The sequence below is a fragment of the Xenopus tropicalis genome, chromosome 1, assembly GCF_000004195.4.
Source record: "Xenopus tropicalis strain Nigerian chromosome 1, UCB_Xtro_10.0, whole genome shotgun sequence".
In the NCBI taxonomy this organism is placed as follows: Eukaryota; Metazoa; Chordata; class Amphibia; order Anura; family Pipidae; genus Xenopus; species Xenopus tropicalis.
Window position 1 is genome coordinate 84,827,856 of NC_030677.2, and position 22,428 is coordinate 84,850,283.

Here is a 22,428-nt window from a genome sequence, read left to right on the forward strand (position 1 = left end):
GATTCCACCTGTAGAACTTCCAAAACCTTTCATCATTTCAATGATTACAAAGCCACTGGCATTCAAAGGCAACATCAAACATATCTACACTTCCGAAAAGAGAGTTCACATAAACTGAGGCATCAATGCAAAAGAGCTAATTTCCCATCCTACACATTTCCAAAACAGCTAGTCTCCCCCCCACACACACACATTTACTTAACGGCTTATCTAGCTATTCCAGGAATTTACCTGAGGGGCGACACTGAAATAACAAATGTGGTTTTAACACAGTCAGAATAAGAACTAGAAAATTACTGGCTTATTAACTTGCCTTTTCTTATCATTCAGCCAAATATGATTTTATTTATATAACAATACATATGTACATATATATGTACTTTATTTTAACAAGGAAAGCCATATTCACAAGGAGGTGCCAAACATGTAAGGCACCTCCCAGTGAATTAAACAGTTTTTTTTCCCAGGCAGTGCTCCTCTGTGGGGTTTTCCAACCTAAAGGGCCATGGCAGACGGGGAGATTAGTCGCCCGCGGCAAATCTCCCTTGCCGCGGCCGACTAATCTTCCCGAAATGCCATCCCAGCGGCGAAAATGTAAATCGACCGTGGGATCGCATACGCCGTTTCCTCTCAAGGCAACTTCAGCAAATTGCGGCGCCACATATGTCATCCAACCAGCGATTTACATTCTCGCCTGTGGGATGGCATTTCGGGGGAATAGTCGCCCGCCGCAAGGGAAATTTGTTGCGTCTGTCATGGCCCAAAGACTACATTGCTACCTTAGCTTGACTACCCAGAGATCTCCTGCATCAACTATACTTGTGCATTCACATTATAGTCATTTTTTTCTCTTTACTATATGCACATGCCCAGGTCTAGCATAACTATCTCTAGGAAATAATCTAAGCAGGAGCATCTTAGGGCCAGTGTTTTCCTTGTTTTTTTTAATGTCATTTAATTATATTAATGATATAATTTAATATGAAAGACAATTCCAAAATGCTTAAATCAGATGCAATCCACCATGTTTTTTGCACTTTGAGAAAGAATTGGTTTCTGCATTCACTTATGCTCTTGTACTTTTGTCCATGGTCTACATACATTAATTTTTAATTTGTTATTACTGTACTATTAGACTATAGACTATAATTAAAAAAAAAAAAGTTTATTTCTTTATACAGGTATATCATCCTTTATCCAGAAAGAATTACAAGGCCATCCCCAATCTCCAATGGGTGTTTATTAAATTATTAAATAAGTTTTTGGTAGTCTAAAAGTATGGAGATTGAAATTACAGAAAGATACCTAATACGGAAAACCCCAGGTCCCGAGCAGTCTGGATAACAGGTCCCATACCCGTAAATCTTTCACCCTTCATATACACTGGCATAAGCAGAATTAATTTGGTCCCAGAGCAAGCCTCATATAACCATACCCAAGCCTCAGGTAGATAAATAAATAAACAGTGTATTTTGTTGACCATAATGAAAATATCAGCCTCAATTTTCAATATGTTAAATGCAGCAAGCAAACATCTATTTGTATTTGTTGACCATTATGAAAACACCAGTCTCAGTTTTAAATATGTTAGCGGCTGCAACAAACATCTATTTTTTATTTTTGCAAGGATTACTAAGGGAAAACTGTGCAGCACCTTTATACATGTTTTTTATTTCCAGGAAATGCAGAGCCTTTCATTTTACATACTTGTAGTGATGTCCCTGTGTGCATACTCAGACCAAACATTGGCATTTTTTCTGTACAATTAATCTTCTTTTTCTCTGTTAAAGCTCTGAAACCAGTAATGGTGCAAAACAGATTTTACTAGCACAAACTTTTGGGAAATTAACTGACCCGAAGCCTCACCTATTGATTTTATTGTAAAAAGTACTATTAAAAGCATTTTTAAAAGATTACTATTAGGAGGTCAAAATAGCTCTAGACAAAAGAATTACTAATTCGGTTATAATAGAAAGTGCTTCTTGTCAAACCAAAATGATAAACAATTTACTGATAAAGATCATTCATTTTCTTTTTAATGGGTATTAACAACACAGCAGCATCATAAAATTATGATCTGCTTTATTTATAATATTTTTAAAGGCATAACAACTGTTATTTTTGCATGCAAAAGCTTGATTCTTTATAATTAGTTAGTAATTTAGTAAATTAGTAACTAGTAATTTTACTTTCCTCCAGACAAAAAAAACTGCAGATTCAAATCAGTCACGCTGTATTATTGCAGTACCAGATATCAACATAGTAAAAGGCACAAGTCATTAAACAGCAAAATCAATTAATCCTATTCTGAAAGCCAAGCCATGTTCTAGATGCATGCTTTCAAGGGCAGGGCCCTCCATCCTCATGTCTTTGTTTGCTTATACTCATCATGTTGTTCGGATATTCACCCAATGTTACATCTCATATAGGGAATTTTATACCCTCAGTTGTAAAATATATAACAATGTTATAAAACAGGAGTTCCATGACCATTTAAAAGCACAAGGCCAAAGGTTGGAAGGTTGTGATTTTAATATTTTTCAACAGGGGTTACATCATTTTTTTATAGTACAGGTATGGGACCTGTTATCAAGAATGCTCGGGACCTGGGGTTTTCCGGATAAGGGATCTTTCTGTAATTTGGATCTCCAGACCTTAAGTCTACTAAAAAATAATTTAAACATTAAATAAACCCAATAGGATTGTTTTGCTCCAGTAAGGATTAACTATATCTTAGTAAGTACAAGGTACTGTTTTAGAGAAAACGAAAATCATTTTTAAAATTAGAATTATTTGCTTATAATGGAGTCTATGGGAGATGGCCTTTCCGTAATGTCTGGATTAGGGGATTCCGGATAAGGAATCCCATACCTTTACACACGTTTGAGTGATCATGTGACAGAAATGACACCACTAAGGCTATAATTTACAGGATGTTTATTGCTCTTGTATTATATATATATATATATATATATATATATTAACTGATGGCACAAATTCAGTAATTTTTCCAACAAAAATAAAGTAGACTCCTATGTATCTTATATATGATATTACATATTAACCCTGTAACAGCGAATAAGCAAATTATAAAAAGAGGAAAGTAGTCAGTAGTGGTAGTACATTTGTAGTTCTAGAGTTCCAATATATTACCACTCATCTGCAGAGTATGCATGATATAGAAAACATGCTATTAAAATAAAAGTATTCATGCTGCAGCTTTAAATTTTAGGACACTTAAAATAAGGTAATATAATATGTACAGTATGGTTTACACATTCATTATGATTGAAGATGATACCAGCATAATCAGTAAATGCCCTGACTGCTGTTAATGTATGGGTATATGTTTTGTTTTAACTATACTGATATTTTTATTTTTCACCTTGCTATCATGTTCATAAAATAATGTTTCAAGATACTGCCTCATACTCTTATATGGATATGGAAATTCTGCATTTTGTAAATTTCACCCATTTACATGGAAAACCTAAAAGCCATAGTCACATAAATTCCACATACATAGATAAATATACAGAAGACTTCCCTTTTCTTTTTGAAAACTTTTTGTCAAATACATCATAGCCAATAAACTAAAATGGTTGCTAGAAAGTATATACTCACACCTCCTAAACCTGCCATGACATCTACTGCACTGAAGACCACTGCATTATGTACAATGGCATATTATGGCTGGAAAAGCTTCCACTCTTAAATTCAACTGTCTTTCCAACAGCAAAACAAAATAATTTCACACAAAAAAATATGATTACATTTCAACATTACAAACGGAAAAGCGGATGTTTTCCAGGCTAACCCCTGTTTCTCTCAATTGTTTGTTCTAAAAGATGAAATTTATTAAAGGGATGGATGGGTCCACCACTGAAAAAGTTATTTCCTTACTGGGCCTTTGCACAAAGAAAATATGAAGAGAACAAAGGTTGTTCTTGCTTTATGCCTTCAAGTGAAATAAAAGAAAAACAGGAGGCAAATTAAACAAAGTAGATGTTTAAAAGAATTAGCAACACACTGAGCAACCAGAAGTTGCAATTAAATAAGCAGATGTCTTGTTTTGCTGAATTTAATCCTATTTACATGAATATTAGCATAATTTTCAGCAAATGGGGGAAATCTCTTTCTCCAAAGTGGTCCCAAATGACTGTTTGAGTGATATTAGTATGCATCCTTGGCTGTTTACACTATGAACAAGGACTGAAAACAGCTCTGTGTGCATTTATAAAACATATTCCTCGATAAAGTAAATGCCAAAAGCAGCTGACATTTAGAAACATGTGTGATACTATAAATTAAAAAAGGAAAGAAAATGACCCAGCCAAGCACAGCAATGTTTCTTGCGAGTTGTTGACGTAACTGGCAGAAAATCTTTTTCACAGCTCTAGGGGCTAAATTATTCTGGTTTTTTTTGTGTGTGTAAATCTAATCTTTAATGTACTTCATTTCCATAAAAGAGAAATTTGAGCTACTTTCCTAGGGAAAAACTACTGACAAAAAGTTATATTCATTCATGCTGTGAAATCATCAAAACATGAATATAGAACAATGTTTTCTTTTTGGTTTTGTTATTTTGATTTGCAAAATTAGTTTTACTGTGCCACAGAGGTTTTCCCAATTATAAGGCAGCATAATGTAAATAATTCCTCTATAAAGGACACAACCTGATCTGCTGTTGCATTAATATTTATATAACTGCGCCCCCCCCCAAGCCCATCACAGACATCTCAGGAGAGGGTGGATAAGACAGGTGCAGCTATATAAATAAAATATGGCAGTTTGATGGCCAGAAGACTTGGGACAAACTGATGTCACAGTTGGGCAGAGTCAAGGGCACAGTCAGGCCTGCCACCCACCTGTGACCCACTAGAAATGATAGAATGGGGAAAATGCTATCTGTCCTCCACTCTTCTTATTGTCTTACATTTACTTTCAAAATAGTTTCTCATAATCTTTTTTGTACTTTATCTTCAATAAAAAGCTTACTACCTAAAACCTTGCAAGAAAAAAAAAGACTGCAGAAAAAAATAGCTGCTGATAATAGCAGCTGATAATAAAAATCACAAGAAATAATTGGGGGCTGGGAGCCCATTTTGTCCCAACATTTACAGTTACATATTAACATAATATGGGCAGGTTTGGGGGCTTGATGTGCCAGAGCAGAGCTAAGGGAAGTAGCATGCCTTATAGATCATCTGTACTTGCAGCTTAAAGCATGCGCAATACAGTTTCTCTAATGCAGATGTTTTGATTCAATAGTATAGATCAGTGTCAGACTAAGGCCACAGCATACTGAAATTCACCCGATTGTATGGCAACTTTACCAAATGAGGGTACGTTTTCATGTATGGCCAGTTTTAACAATACAACAAAAAGATAACTTCAACCATGCAGACTGCCTACAGATATAAATACAGCGGTCTGGCTGAAGTTTTTTTTTTCTCAAAAGAAGGCTTATACTAAAATGTTTATGATATATGGAACTTTTCTTGCAAACTCAACAGTTTGTTAAACTGAGAATTTACTTATAAAACCTTGCCTTTTTTATTTATAAAACCTTGCCATTTTTTCCATAAGTCCTGGCTTCCAGTTCTGATTTCTCCATCCCCCATCTCTTTTATTTTCACATTCTTTATCCCCACCCCCCACCCCCCCCCACCCCCACACCATCATGTAACTTTTGTTCAGCAGTTTCTGCTCACTGCTCTTATGTTCTCCCTACATTATCTCTTCTGCTTTCTTTCTTGTGCCATCCTTTTTGGCAGCTGAATTTTAGTTTTTTCATTTTCTCTTTGCTTTTCATCTTTGCTTCTGGTGTTTATATAGGGACAAGTATACAGTTTAAACAAGTACACTCATAGGGGTGGGTTTCTGTAACTAAACTCCAGAAGAAAGACCTGGGACTGTGGTTACTTTTTTTTTTTTTTATTAAATGACAGCAAAGTAAATTTGTCCTCTATTTTGAGCAATTCATTCTGTTGGACCGCAATAATATGCTGGCAGGTTAACTTCATCAACCTAGTAACATAAATTATCTAGCAATAAATAATAAATTGTGAACATGGACCTAGAGGCCCGCATTCAAACTGGACTGAGGCAGTTATGCATATGACGAAAATATGCTTGTTCTTCACACCACTGAATAAGCAAGGACAAATCCATGCTGCAAATAAGTTTCCACCTAGGTTTATGCAAGGGGGAAAATAGAGGCCAGGTAAGCATGGCTTGGCTCTGTTTCTTCAAGCAGCAATAAGCCATGAGGTGCCCCTGGGTTTATGACTACAAATGCAAGCCTGACAAACACAGCTTTGAGTAACCTCCAGGCAAAAAAGAAAAACAAAAAAACTCAAAGCTCATCCTTCTGATGTTTATTTACAAAGCCATGGACCATTGTGCTGATTCTCTCTGGACACAGCTGTTTCAGCAACACATTCTTTTGATGCCTTGGTATATTTTTATTAAACTACACTGTAAATGAAAGATAACTGTAATTAACACAATTAGGCAACTCTTAGAACATTTTTTTTTTCAAGAAAATCCAGTTTATGGTGGGATCCTTAAAAAGGCAGTATATTCCTTATTTTAATATTAGCTTAATAAATATTGTTTGTGCAGAACATATTTGCCAATCATTCTAATTAGGAAACATGTATGATTTTTTTTACTTTTTGCACAAAATAGGGAAAACTCTGAAACTGAAACTAAAATTGCATTCTACTTCCTGTTCCCTATAAGCACAATCAAAACAAATCAGGATACAGTGGCTTCTCTGTAGACTGCAGGTTTGTTCTGATTTTGTTCATACAAGTCATGAAGTAGAATTTAACTTTTGTTTCAGATTTTGTGCAAGAAAAACAATAACCACAGATATTTCCTAATTAATAAATTGCCAAAAAGTATGTTCAGCACAAGCCATATTCATCGAACTAATGCTAAACGGGTATACTGCCCCTTTAGGACAGAGGCACACGGGGAGATTAGTCGCAATAAATCTTCACTATTGCAGGTGACTATTCTCCCCGACATGCCATCACGCCGCTGGTGGGATGGCATACACGTCGCTTCAGTTTTCCAAAGTCGCCCAAAGTTTCCTTGCGGGGCAACTTCGAGTGAACGAAGCGATGCGTAAACCACTTACTGGTGGGATGGCATGTCGGGGGATTAGTCATCCGCAATAGTGAAGATTTATCACGGGCGACTAATTTCCCTGTGTGCCACTGCCCTTAAATGAACAGGGGCATTTTACCTATAAATTCAGCTTCCAGTGTCAATGCTGCATTTAAAGAACCAGTAAGTATTTTACTACCTGCAGGGCAAAGTGCAAAATGCAAAAACATATTTAGAATTGCCACATGAATATAGCGTTACCTGCATTCAGCAGCACTGTATTTATAATGGGCAGATGCAAGTAGGTGTCCAGCCCCCTAGCTTGTACCTTATTCAGAAATGCAAGTTAGACTGCGCTGGCAGATGCATTTTGTATTTGGGACCAGTACTTGCCCAATTGCTATTGATTTTTTCAAATATACACATAAATAATCAGTTATTTCTTAAAATTGCTTTTTAAAGCTATGTTTTAAAAACAACCTAATATTTCTTATGTTTCTATTTCTTTTAACAAGCCCTGTGTTAGAAATTCCCCACCAAAGGCAGCAGGCTACAAATTTTTAGATTTCAACATCTAAAGAATGTCTTCAAGCTGCACACAAAATCATAATAAGAGCACACAAAAGAGTTTAATTGTTTTACTGCTGCATTAGTGATCCTATTAAACTACCTCAGTTCCTGACTAAATAAAACAAGGATGTCATGCACTTTTTATAAAAACACGCTCTTCAAAAGCAATTATCTGATCAATGGTTCATTATGCCTTACTTTATGAGCAGCTTTATCCATCCAAGCATTAGTATTACTCCCTATCCTTTTCATTAATCATAGGCTCTAACATTGGGCTTAAGAATTCATTTTAATATGCATTCATATTATTTTAAAAGAAAATCCCTATTAATTGCTACTGCATAGTCTTCGTCAACATAAAGAATGATAGAATTTTAGATATATCACAGCATTGCATTTTTTTTGCTGCACATAAAACACGGATTGGATGAACTATTCAAATTAAAATTAGGAATGGATGTTTTCTCCTTTGATAGAGCTGGGTATCTACCCAATATTCTATTGCAAAGCAACTAACAATGCTAGTGCTTTCTTACAGCATGAAGCAAAATTGAAATACATAGGCAAAATTAATAAAGTAAAACCCAACATGTGGAAAGATGCAGGTAGCAATGTGTAAGTTCTGACCCAAGTTCCTCACAGCCAAAGTATCAATGAATGAATCTATGAAGTTTCTATAACATGTTCAAACGCTATAGTCTTAATGCTCTTCTAAATGATGATGATGTGGATTAATCTGATGAAAAGGCAAAATGTCAGAAAAATCCAGGATAGCAATCTCTGTAAAGTTAACAAAGGTACATTAAAATATAAAATATTCATATAACCTGGAAGTAATTTTCCTTCATACAGTGGCGATGTCAGTAGAATTATTGATATGGTTATTCTTAGTGACTTTAATAAATAAGAAGATATTTTACTACACATGGGTGGATCTGAACCACTAATACAGAGTACAGACATTTTGTAGACTGACTCATGACAATGAATCATCAATAAAAATGCACTCAATGACCCATGCACAATGCAGAAAAAGACAAGTTAAGGAAAAGTCAATCTTGTTCTAATGACTATAGAAACATGTTAATTTACATCTCCACAGACTATGGTAAAAATCCCCTAATGCTCAGTTAAATCTTTATTGTTGCCTAAGTGAGCGGGACATTTCCTTTGGAATCAAACAAACTTTAATGCTTACAATTTGATTTAGTGTTTTCAAATTCTTGAAATTGTGCTTGGTCTTTCTTACTCAGAACAGCAATTTTGCAGATATAATTTGTCTTTTTTGTGCTGTCATTTTTATGTTCCTTTGAATGAGTCAAACGTGACATAAAGATCTTCTATAGCTAGACATATGGTCAAAAACAGACCTGGATAACCCTGGCAGAAAACATAACATAGACCACTAGTTCAATAACCCTCAACTGTCCCAGGAAATTGCTTCCATTGGAAGTAATAAAACAATACCTAATGTAGATGTTCTTGAGGGTGATAGCACCGAGAAGACTACAAATTTTAATAACATTGTTCAAATTAACCTCCCTGAAAACATACTGCTCTGAACCTATACTGTTCACATCTTCAGAAGTAATTTAAAGTCAAATAAAATCAGTCTAATTGAACTCTGATAAAACTTCTTCACTGTATTTTTACCACTGAGCTTGTTATTTATTTCTGTTCCTGTCCACAACCCTTAAAACTGACTGGCAGACTTTAGCTGGCAGTTCAGCTCCTTCAATCTGAGTTGGTAGCTTATCTGCCCATGTAAAAGGCACTCTGACTGGCCTACCTGACCAATATCTGCCCCGAAAATTGGTTGCACAGATTAAAAAATTTTGTTGGAGCGATGACCGCATAAGCTCACTGATACGGCTCTCACTCCGATGACCTGTGTCCCCATCATTGTGATCAAATAATTTGGCCCCCAAGGTGAGCATTACAGGCAAAAACCTTGCCAAATGAGCAGATCTTTCAATGTACAGCCAGCTTAAGGATATACCAAATGCAGAATTTGATTTTGGATCTGAATAGTGTTTTGACCATCCAGAACAGTAAATTGCTGTACTGTTAACCACAAATGTAATCCTAATTTCAAATACCTAAACTGTAATTTTAATACAAATATTTATTTATATGTATTATTATAAATTATTTTATTAATGTTAAAAAGGAAACCTTATTCATCATAAATAAATCAGCCACAGTGTCTCTTTTAGATACAGTTCTTCACTACGCTGCATTGATATAGCTACTAATTCTGTCCAAAGCAATTGTCTTCTCTGCAAAAAGCATGTGGGTGGACTGCTGAATTTTCCTGGTGCAAAGGATCAGTAAGAGAAATGCAATATGAGCTGAAAAGGAATAAAACTGTAAAATCAAATGGTAAAAAAGATATATACTTTATGAAATTCAAAAAGATGGAATGAGAGCTTGAATACAGAAATTCACCTTGTGCTCTGAATTCAATAGCAAGCAGATATACTTTAATCTACATCTTGAGCTGAGAAAGGGATTACATCACTGTATTTGCTTGTCGGCAGGCTTCCTTTTTCTTTTTTTTTTTATGTTTGTCCTGACCTGGTTGCACATATCATGTTCTGGCATGCAGGAAAATGCTTACTCTCTAAAACACTGACCTGTCACACACTGCGTATTTAAAATATGTAAAGGACATAAATTTCTTTTTCTTAAAGCTTTACAATATTGAAATATGAAAAGAATCTTTGCATAATTAAGCTTTCTTTTTCCTTTCAAAACCAAATGTGCAAATTCTTAAGAGACATCTCAATGAATAAATATAGCGAAGGGTTACACAAACAGGACCTACCGCAAACAGCGAACCTTGGTAGACACAGGCACCTATACAAAAAACAAAAGAAATCATGGGTTTGAGAATAAATGTTTTAATATTTTAAATCAATACCATAAAGCATTAATACTTTAAACTGAAAGAAAACACACAAACACTGATGGACAGCAACTAATCTGCCCAAAAAAGCAATAACAATACAAATTATTTATACACATCTATATTACTAATATCAACAACCTTTAAGGAGTTCTTAGAGGAAAAATCATTTGCATACAGGGTCGAATTGGGGTTTAGCCCTGCAGTATGATTAAACTTGGTTTGTATTCTCCACCACACCAGATACTTCACTCAAACCCTGCCAAGACTTACCTTTATAAAGTATCTTGGTGTTGTGAAGAATCTTAAAGTACAGATGCTCTATGACTACTTTGTAATATATGTCTGCCACATTACAGGGCACCTGAGTCGCACAAAAGTAAACATTATACAAAATTATATTTTTACTAGGACTATGCATACAGATCTTGATCTGCTACTGTGCATTAAAATTAGAGATAAATGACCTCTATGAGCCCACACACACAAATATAGGTATAAGTGTGAATGAACAGTTGTTCTTCTCCAACATTCATGGTTTCTGTGCCCATGGAATATAACCAAAATTTAAAACTGGGCAAATGTGTAACGTACAGAAAATGTCTTTCATTACATGCTTATAAAATTGAGGAACGGAACTTTCATTTGAAGCAGCGTAGGTGGTTTTTCACAGTGAGGGCAGTGATGTTGTGGAATGCCCTTCTGAGTGATGTTGTGAAGGCAGATTTTTTTTTTCAACCCAACTTAACTATGCATGAATGGCAATTTGCAATATGTCCTATTTTTCAACTTAAACACTCAATGAAACTGACAAAATTCACAGGCCAAGTATAAAATTAGCCAATGGACTATCCTAAAAGAAATTTGGATGGAGCCACCCAGCAACCCATGTGACCACATACTCATGGAGAGTCATACAGTGAAAATTTGATTCAGCAGTTGCTGCCAGCCTTTTTAACAATCTTTTTTGAAGTGTAGGAGAAAAACCATGTAGGAAGAAAGCACAAGCTCAAAGCAGATAAGTTCCAAAGTAAAAAGTAGTACCATCCTAGAAACATCTGCCATTGACAGGGTGGTCCTTAATAAGAAGAATGGGAAGAAGCTGTTGGCAGACATGCACATTTTTGCTCCCCAAGATTTTCTGAGGGGACAGCAGTGATCTGTAATTACTGTATGCCACTAACATCCTTCTTATAGTCCCTGAGAGAATCAGCTGTCCATTTGTACTTTCCTTATAACCACAGGTATGGGACTGGGAATGGGTATGGGTATGATTTTTCAACTGATGTTGATACATACTGATGGCAAAACAACCCTATTGGGTTTTACTTTCTTTAATGTTTAAATGTTTTTAGTAGCCTTAAAGGGACAGTATACCCCCATGTTAAACATAAGTTCAATGAATAGGATTTGTGCTAAAATCTATAATTTGGGTTATTTCTTGAACTAAGCAGGAAAAACAGGGAACTGGAAGGTATTCCATGTTTGGTCCCTGCAAGGTAGATACATAAATTACCAGTGCACATATAGCCCCTTGCATAATGAACTCCTGCTAATCAGTCACAACAAAGAAAGAAGGTATGGGACAGCTGGCAATCTAATTATCTGCCTCACAAGGCCCAAATACAGAGTAGCTTTTATATCCCTATTTTTATATCCCTGTTTAGCCCCGCTTAGCTCAAGAAACAACAAAACCATAGATTTTTCTTGGTTAAAGAATAGGCATAAATCATATTCAGCAAAAGTCCTATTCATTGGTCTCATCTTACGAAAGGGGGCCCCTTTAAGGCAGTGGTTTTCAGATTTTATTTAATAAAGCCTGTTTTGGAGATCCAACATTTAGTCAAAGACCATCGTTGGCTCATAACAAGCCTTCATATATATGAAATCTCTACTGTTAAAACCCTTCATCAACAGTTACAAGGGTTCCAAAGTAACATTGCAGGAGACATTCCCTCAAAGCTCTAACCAGCCTTCAAGCTGACTGTCCACCCCAATTGCTCTATGGCAGCCCCGCAGTTTGGAAATTACTGCTTTAAGGCATGGTGATCCACATTATATCTGTTACACCCCAGGTCCCAAACGTTTTGCATAATCAACCCCATAACTGTGCAATATCAGAAATCCATTTCTATACAGGAGTCATTTAGTTGCTTAGTTGTAGATTTTTGCCACACATTTTTTTCAGTCTAGTCTCACCATAGCAACAAGTAAGTGATATTCAGTGCATTAGCATTTTTGCACAGAGTACCCTCTCCAAGGAACATAAACTAAGCAGGAATCCTACGAATAATCTATAGTGATAAAAAAATAGGCATTTCTTCCTGAGAGAACATCAAAGCCATGAAAAGCAGCAAAAGCCTTAATAAAGCAAAGAAACTTCATAGACTGCAATAACATTTAATTGCCCAACACACCAATCTTATAAGGGCAGTAACTGCAAAAAAACTCCACCTAAGTGAAGGAGCATTTACAGATGTAACATATGAATGTTAAAATTCATATATTTTGTTTTATATGTTTTCAGCTCTATGAGCTATCTTACAGCAGAATGAGTGAAACTCCTATGTACCTTTCAATATAAATGGTGGCAAAAAAAGAAGCAATCAATGCCAGAAAACACAAATGGGATGAGGAACTCTGGCACTGAAAATCCCTAGCTCGCTAGGCAATGAATATGCTCTTTAGGATGTTCGGCTATATATACCTGTGTCTAACCAGTAATACCATTTTGCCTGAAATCCAATTAATCATTCTCCTGCTTCTTACGAACAAACAGGACAGATAACTATTGTGACAAGAGAACTTGTGTTAACTAAGCTTTAATATCTAGTCCCCCTCTGCAATAAAAGCTCGTCAGAGAAAGAATCATGGTTATAATATCCACAGATGGTTACTCTTTTCTGTGGGTTAACATTTATTCAAGAATGGTAATGTGAAATTGTCATTTCATACACGAAGAAAGAGGAATCCCACAAGTAAAGAATATATACTATGCCCTTGTGTTAGAAAGACTACTAATCATTAGGCATGCCATCAAGGCAGAGAAGAATTTTACATGCCCAATGGGTGATAATTAAATCACATTGTATCATTATCACCTCAAAAAATCACCTCTCTTCCTGTCATCTTCCCTCTCCAACTACAAGAAAATCACTACTGTATCTTCTACATATACTGTACACTGTTAATAAAAAATGTACAGCAATGACTGTCTGTGTGCAATACAGTTGGTAACCCAACATATAATATTAAAAATTGCAAGAAACAACTGTTATATCTCATGTACAGTTCTTTTCACCCTACTGGGCCCAATCCCCAAGAAAATAAAATATGCAAAGTTTGAAACCAACTTGCATGCTATGTTCCAACATGTAAATTAGTGTTTTGGTAAACTGTGCACTGCTGCAGCCAATGGTTTTTTCCTGCATTTCTGTTTGGATGGCATCACTTTTGGCTCACTGCCTTAAAAATTACTGCTCTCTCAATTTTGCTATGATTTTTTGCACTTGTGTTTGTAAATGAGCATTTATGTCTAAACCCCTATCCCTAAGGTATTGAAGTCATTAACCCTTGAATCTTTTCACTCTCTCTGGTCCACCAACCCCTTATTGCCTCCTTTTTTCTACAGTTATGCCAACTGCATGACTGCATTATTTGTAACTTATTTGGTGTGTGTTTTTTTAAATTATCTCCCTAAGCAGAGGGTCAGTTGGTCTTATAACTGATGTGTATAACTCCATGTTTTCAGTAAGGGGTATATTTATCATGCTGTGTAAAAAGTGGAGTGAAACATTACCGATGATGTTGTCCAGATCAACCAATCAGTAATTCGATTTCAACAGTTAGAAAATCAAAGTAAAGCATCTGATTGGCTGCTATGAGCAACATCACTGTAATGTTTTAATCCACTTTTTACACAGCATGATACATATACCCCTAAATGTTATATAGAACAAAGTGTGGATTATTATTGATTCATTGATTGCAGCAGGTGTTTGGTGAGTGTTCTGCCACAGTACATGCATTTAAGGAATGTGAGATTTGAAGATAAATCACAATATTCTCTCGACACTCATTCTCTCGACAAGTCATTTTGAACTTGCTTAACCCTTGCAAGAACACTTGTTTATGAAGACTTAAAGGGTTACTCACAATAAAGAGGTGTCACTGATATTTATTTATGCTATTAATTTTAATTAAGTAATAATTAAGTTTATTAAGTGGTATAGCATGGCAGGGGTATATTTTATCTTATTGCAGTAGATGAAAAATCTATGGTTTATGTTACTTCTTGCGCTAAATAGGGCAAACAAGGATTCTGAAGCTACTGCATTTTTGGTCATTGTGATGTGAATAGTTAGATTACCAGTATGCAACCCCCCCCCCCCCCTTCCCCAATTCTTAGCACCGTTTTGAGTCCATTATCTGTATACTGGTATTATTTATATCTACTTTGCAAGGTACAAACATGGAATAGCTTCAGTCTCCCTGTTAAAAAATAAACACCACAGATTTTTTTAAGACTAAAAACAATAGTTAAAAAGTATATTCAGCACAAGTCCTAATCACTATACTCATGTTGAACAAGGCAGTTAAATAAATCAGTGCATTTACAGTGATTCCTCGCTTTAAATAGTTATCAGACTGTATGCATTTGCCTTTAAAGAGTAATGGGGTTACGTTGTAAAACATACAAAGTTTTCAACAGGTTTGACACCTATAGCAACCAATCAGAAGGCAACATTTACTAGTGACCTGCTCATTAGATTAGAGGAATGGAAGTTACATTTGAAGCTTGTGGAATGCCCTTCCGAGGGATGTTGTAATGGCAGATTCTGTTAATTTCTTTAAGAGGGGCTTGGATGATTTCTTGAACCAACATAATATTCAAGGCTATTGTGATACTAACATCTAAAGTTAGTACTGATGGTGGTATATATGGTTTTGTATGTGAGTGTATAGATAGGTCAGTATAGGTTTGTGTGTGCTGGTATCACTTGGAAGGGTTGAACTTGATGGACATTTTGAAGTATTTTTTTCAACCCCATGGAACTATGTAAGCATCTTATTGGTTGCTATGGGTTGCTGTAGAGCTGGGCGGTATGACCAAAAATTTATATCACGGTATTTTTCAAAATTATATCGGTATCACGGTATTTGACGGTATATAAATAAAAAATAAATAATAAATATTGGTGGCCCCCCCCACCCCCCCAACAACCCCAACCCCAGCCCCCCCAACCCCCCCAGCCACAACCCCAGCCCCCCCAACCCCAGCCACAACCCCCACAGCCCCCCCAACCCCAGCCACAACCCCCACAGCCCCCCCAACCCCAGCCACAACCCCCCCAGCCCCAGCCACAACCCCCCCAGCCCCAGCACCAGCCACAACCCCCCCAGCCCCAGCCCCAGGCACAACCCCAGCACCAGCCACAACCCCCCCAACCCCAGCACCAGCCACAACCCCAGCACCAGCCACAACCCCCCCAGCACCAGCCACAACCCCCCCAGCCCCAGCCACAACCCCCCCAGCCCCAGCCCCAGCCACAACCCCAGCACCAGCCACAACCCCCCCAACCCCAGCACCAGCCACAACCCCAGCACCAGCCACAACCCCCCCAACCCCAGCACCAGCCACAACCCCAGCACCAGCCACAACCCCAGCACCAGCCACAACCCCCCCAACCCCAGCACCAGCCACAACCCCAGCCACAACCCCCCAGCACCAGCCACAAACCCCCCAACCCCAGCACCAGCCACAACCCCAGCCCCAGCCACAACCCCAGCACCAGCCACAACCCCCCCAACCCCAGCACCAGCCACAACCCCAGCCCCAGCCACAACCCCAGCACCAGCCACAACCCCCCCAACCCCAGCACCAGCCACAACCCCCCCAGCACCAGCCACAACCCCCCCAGCCCCAGCCCCAGCCCCAGCGATGCGTCCTAGCGACGTCGCGTGCGCGCCGACGTCACATGCGCGCCGACGTCACGTGCGCACGGGCGCAACCCGGATGTAATTGGATAAAAACTGCAGGAGGCGCGCATACCGGTATAGCGGTATGTTCAAAAATCATATCGTTTTTTTTTCAAAAACCGGTATACCGGTTAAACCGGTATACCGCCCAGCACTAGGTTGCTGTACCTGGGCAAACTTTTGATCTTGTATTACATATGTGGGCATCTGTCCTCTTTTTAACAATGCTGAATCAGTATTTGCGGAAGTATATCTGCCCCCCCCACAAAAAAATATTTAAACATTGTGTAAAATAAACAGCTTATGCATGAAGCTCAACTTACTGTATTTACAACTGAAAAAATTACAATTAAAGAAATCATCCATCACAAAGAGCTAATTATGGTATTATATTGTATTTATTGTCTTAGAAGGAACAGTTAAATGTTACCACAAATAATTTTTGCAATTGCTCGCTTTTTTCTTTTATTTGCCGGTTTTGTAACATTTAAGTTTTTGAAATTAAGTTGTTTAATTTTTTTCCCTTTCATAAAGCTTTGTAAGCTTGTAAAAATTTCTCTGATACAAACTTTTTTAAAGCTCTCAGAGTAATCTCAGTAAAGCCACAGTCACATGTGGCATACAGTTCACTTCTTTGTGCCTGCAGAGCAAGGATGTTTGGAGTTAATTATTACAAAAGTAAAAAAAAAATAATGCTATCTACTTGTAGGGTATCAAACGTTACTGACTGTCTCTATTACAATTTGGCATCTATAATTAATAGATCTCAATTAATTGTAGCAATACCCCAAGACAAAGGAAGAAGTCCAATACTGCCACTAAATTTCATAAAAAGTTATGAGTGGCAACGCGAGTTAATAAAGTACTAGATACTATTATGCAGGTCTAAGCTTTTCTCCAGGCAATGCCTATATTATATATATATATATATATATATATATATATATATATATATATATATAGACAAGCAGAGTACCGCACACAAAGGGACTTTATGAAAACAAAAAAGGTTTATTGAAAAAAATAGGATTTTTTTCAATAAACCTTTTTTGTTTTCATAAAGTCCCTTTGTGTGCGGTACTCTGCTTGTCTATTGAATTGTTTGACCAGCACCGAGGGCAGTTGTTTTTTGCTCAAAGGGTGTGCTCCTTTCTGTTTTTGTATATATATATATGTATTATATATATATATATATATATATATATATTGATTTTACCACCATCATAAGGTGGAAGTAACATTTGTTGACTGCTTTTCCACCCCATAAAGCACTGCATGCAAATATATGGTGGGAGCAAGTAACAGAAAAGAAATTGCTACAGATCTATTGATAATTAGATTGGACTGTAGAGCAGATCTTATTACTTTGTGCACTTTCCTGGGCCATGCGAAGAATTTTTTGTGCCAATAATTGCTTTTTAGATCACAGACAGACACAGAGAGCTAGTTACAAAGAATATGCAGCTATTTAAATAAAAACAGCCTGGAGACATAAATGACTTTGTGTTGACTAATGAACATTGCAAGGGCTTCCTACAACTTACACTTATACAAAATTGTTATCAAAGATCCCTTGACCAATCTCACATACAACGTTTATAAATTATCAGGTAACACAAGACTCACATGTATCAACAAGCACTCTATGTCACCCAACTGATTCCCCATACCCTGATAAATTAGAATAAATGCATTCTGTTACTCACAGGTGAGAGTGATTGTACTGCATAGGTGCAACTGTAACTTTTCAGCTGGCCACTGATCTGATAGTGGCCAGACCAGATTTTCATTCCCAAAGAGAATAAAATCCAGTGTTATAGTGGATATAAAAAGTCTACACACCCCTGATAAAATGTCAGGTTCCTGTGCCGTACAAAAATGAGACAAAGATAAATCATTTCAGAACTTTTTCCACCTTTAATGTGACCTATAAAATGTACCACTCAATTGAAAAACAAACTGAAATCTTTTAGGTGGAGGGAAGAAGACCAAAAAAAATAAAATAATGTGGTTGCATAAGTGTGAACACTCTCTTCTAACCGGGGATGTAGCTGTGTTCAGAATTAAGCAATCACATTCAAAATCATGTTAAATAGGAGTCTGCATACACCTGCCATCATTTAAAGTGCCTCTGATTAACCCCAGTTCAGCTGCTCTAGTTGGTCTTTCCTGACATTTTTTTAGTTGCATAGTTGCAAGTACTGGCTGTGTGGTACATGTTCCAAATAGATAGCAATGGCACTCAGGAGCTTAAAGGAACAGTAACACAAAAAAATAAAAATGTTTTAAAATAATTAAAATATAATGTACTGTAGCCTTGCACTGGTAAAAGTTGTGTGTTTGCTTCAGAAGGACTACTATAGTTAATAGAAATAGCTGCTGTGTAGCCATGGGGGCAGCCATTTAAATTGAAAAAAGGAGAAAAGGCACAGGTTACATTAAAAGAAACCAGATAAACTGTGTAGAATACAATGGGAATCTGCTACTTATCTGTTATCTGCTTAGTAACCTGTGGCTTTTCTCCTTTTTTCAATTTAAATGGCTGCCCCCATGGCTACACAGCAGGGTATTTATATAAACTACAGTAGTGTTTATGAAGAAAACACACAACTTTTACCAGTGCAGAGCAATAGTATATAATATATTAATTATTTTTATACACTTTTATTTTTTGGTGTTACTGTTCCTTTAATACGGGACTCAGCCCTTCAAAAGTTTTATTGCGGAAAATGCAACGTTTCGAGGCAAAGACAGCCCCTTTGTCATGCTTGACAAAGGGTCTGTCTTTGCCTCGAAACGTTGCATTTTCCGCAATAAAACTTTTGAAGGGCTGAGTCCCGTATTAAGCTCCTGAGTGCCATTGCTATCTATTTGGAAGTTGTGGGGAGGGTGCCGATCCCTCTAAGCACTGTGCACCGAGTGGTGAGTGGATTTTGGAGAGCGGAGGGAGTGCGGGTAAGGTTCATTTTTGCTGTGTGGTACATGTGACAACAATCTCCCGTATTCTTCAGATGTCTGGGCTATGGGGTAGAGTGGCAAGACGAAAGCCTTTTCTTACGAAGAAAAACATCCAAGCAAGGCTACATTTTGCAAAAACACATCTGAAATCTCCCAAAAGCATGTGGGAAAAGGTGTTATGGTCTGATGAAACCAAGGTTGAACTTTTTGGCCATAATTCCAAAAAATATGTTTGGCGCAAAAACAATACTGCACATCACCAAAAGAACACCATACCCACAGTGAAGCATGGTGGTGGCAGCATCGTGCTTTGGGGCTGTTTTTCTTCAGCTGGAACTGGGGCCTTAGTTAAGATAGAGGGAATTATGAACAGTTCCAAATACCAGTCAATATTGGCACAAAACCTTCAGGCTTCTGCTAGAAAGCTGAACATGAGGAGGAACTTCATCTTTCAGCATGACAATGACCCAAAGCATACATCCAAATCAAAACAAAGGAATGGCTTCACCGGAAGAAGATTAAAGTTTTGGAATGGCCCAGCCAGAGCCCAGACCTGAATCCGACTGAAAATCTGTGGGGTGATCTGGAGAGGGCTGTGCACAGGAGATGCCCTCGCAATCTGACAGATTTGGAGTGTTTCTGCAAAGAAGATGGGCAAATCTTGCAATGTCAAAATGTGCTATGCTGTGAGACTCATACCCAAAAAGACTGCTGTAATAAAATCAAAAGTTGCTTCAACAAAGTATTAGTTTAAGGGTGTGCACACTTATGCAACAACATTATTTTAGTTTTTTAGGTTTTCTTCCCTCCACCTAAAAGATTTCAGTTTGTTTTTCAACTGAGTGGTACAGTTTATAGGTCACATTAAAGGTGGAAAAAGTTCTGAAATTATTTATCTTTGTCTCATTTTTGTACAGCACAGGAACCTGAAATTTTATCAGGGGTGTATAGACTTTTTATATCCACTGTACATTTGCTCCAAATATATTACTTTAAACATTGGCCGTTAAGCTCTTTCTTGTTCTCATCTTACATCTCATCTTACATCTTAGCTGTTATATTCCATATCAGCATGATGCAACCATGCTGTGGGGCCTCTTTTCATCAGCAGGAACAAGACATCTTGCTAAAAAAGGGAATAGAGGGTGCAAAACACTGGGGAAATAATGCAAGACAGCCTGTTTTAGACAACGGTATACAGACACCTAAAACTTCTCCATAGCCTTGGGAATCAGATGCAAATGCTTGTGTAAGCATGTGTCAAGTCACAGCTTCCAAGAATATCATATATGCTTGAAGTTTTTGTTTTACTTAAAAACAAGGTAAAACATCCTATTGCTATTGCCTATTGAGCAAAATAATACTCCCACACAAGGAAAAATAACAATGGAGTGGCTTTAAAAAAAAAAAGTGCATGTCTACAATGATCTACTGAATGCCCTGATCTCAGTCCACTGAGAATTTATGCCACTGAATAACATAGAACAAATATGCTTGAATGGGCCACAATCACCCATAAATAATGTGCAAAGTTAGTACATACCTAAAAGACTACAACATGGAGATTTAGTACTTCCCTATTACAGTCACACTATGGATGCACCAAATTTACTTTTTTTGGATTCAGTCAAAATACCAAATTTTTCAAAAACTATTTAGGTGAATCCCAACGGAATTAATAATTTTCATATTGAAATTAGCATTAGGGGTGGATATTTGTAATTTCCCTAATCGTTTGACTTTAAGTCAATTGGCTATAAGGGTTTGGATTGGGTTCGGCCAGGCACTTAGATTTGGCCAAATCCTGCTAAAAAGCCTTGGATTTGGCCAAATCCAAATAAGTAAAATATGTGAACTGGTCATGGGTCTGAATATTTTTGCAAGGTGCTTTATATCAGAGCATGTCAAGAAAGTTTGCATCAGGCTATCTATATTAGCCTAGAGCTGTTTTATCCATGAACAGCTACATCACCTCTACAAAGTGCACTAAACCCCCGGAGAAAGAGTTGTTATAGTTATATAAGATAGTATATATAGTTATAGATATATAAGAGTTGTATAGGCTAACAATGTATGCTGATTTTTATATAAAGAGAATAAACTTCCTTGCAGAGGCCCCATTTTTCTTTAGGTGTAATTTCAGTTTAAAATGACTGTGGTTGATCTGTTCATGCTCATGTGGGTATATCCTAATCTGTGGTGATTGCACACCCTGAGGAGCTACTTAAAAAATCCAACATAGGAAAAAATGCAGTGTTCAACAGTGCTATTATTTCAGAGACAACACTGCTAAACATTGGGTGTTATTTATTTATATATATATATATATATATATATATATATATATATATATATTATATATATATTGCATGATACACAGAGAAACACTTGGCAGTTATTAAGGCAGAATAGGTTTTCTTCAGTAATGATGGAAAAAAGATTCTTGTTTTCTCTGCATGGCAAACCTCACAACCCAAGAGAAAAAAAGAGAGATGTAGTTAAATTTGCAATACTGCTTTGCTACACTGGGTATGCCACTATCCTTATGCAAAAGAATTCTTTAACACTTAAATCATTGCTTTAGGGTAAAGTTGTACAAGTTAACCCCCAAACACAAAAGAATGTAGGCCCTAAGAACTCAAAGAAATTGACTTTGGCAGCTTTCTCACTTTGCAGATTGCTGCCAGATATTTGCTAGTCTAAAATACTTGCCTCGGGTAGGAGACTTCCAATTATTAGTGAATCCTTCTATAAGTTTGTGAACTTCAGTCATGGTAAACAATGCTTCTATGTTTTGGCCCATATGAGATATATATATATAACATACTGGAACATATTCTGTATAGAAAATTAGTACCCTTTTTGACATGAGCTCATTCAGTTGGGATTAGGTA

General features: G+C 37.0%; 1 protein-coding gene across 4 annotated transcripts in view; it reads right to left on the bottom strand.

The window, feature by feature from the left end:
• fras1 (Fraser extracellular matrix complex subunit 1) overlaps positions 1-22,428 on the bottom strand; it is a 257,678-nt gene that overhangs the window by 224,007 nt on the left and 11,243 nt on the right. For all 4 annotated transcript variants that reach the window (XR_004223099.1, XR_004223098.1, XM_031903422.1 and 1 more), the window contains exon 2: positions 10,517-10,548. Coding sequence is in view for 2 of the 4 variants with exons in the window: in XM_031903422.1 (XP_031759282.1) it covers positions 10,517-10,548 (32 nt within the window). In the remaining 2 variants the exon portion in view is untranslated. The remainder of the gene's footprint in view (positions 1-10,516; positions 10,549-22,428) is intronic.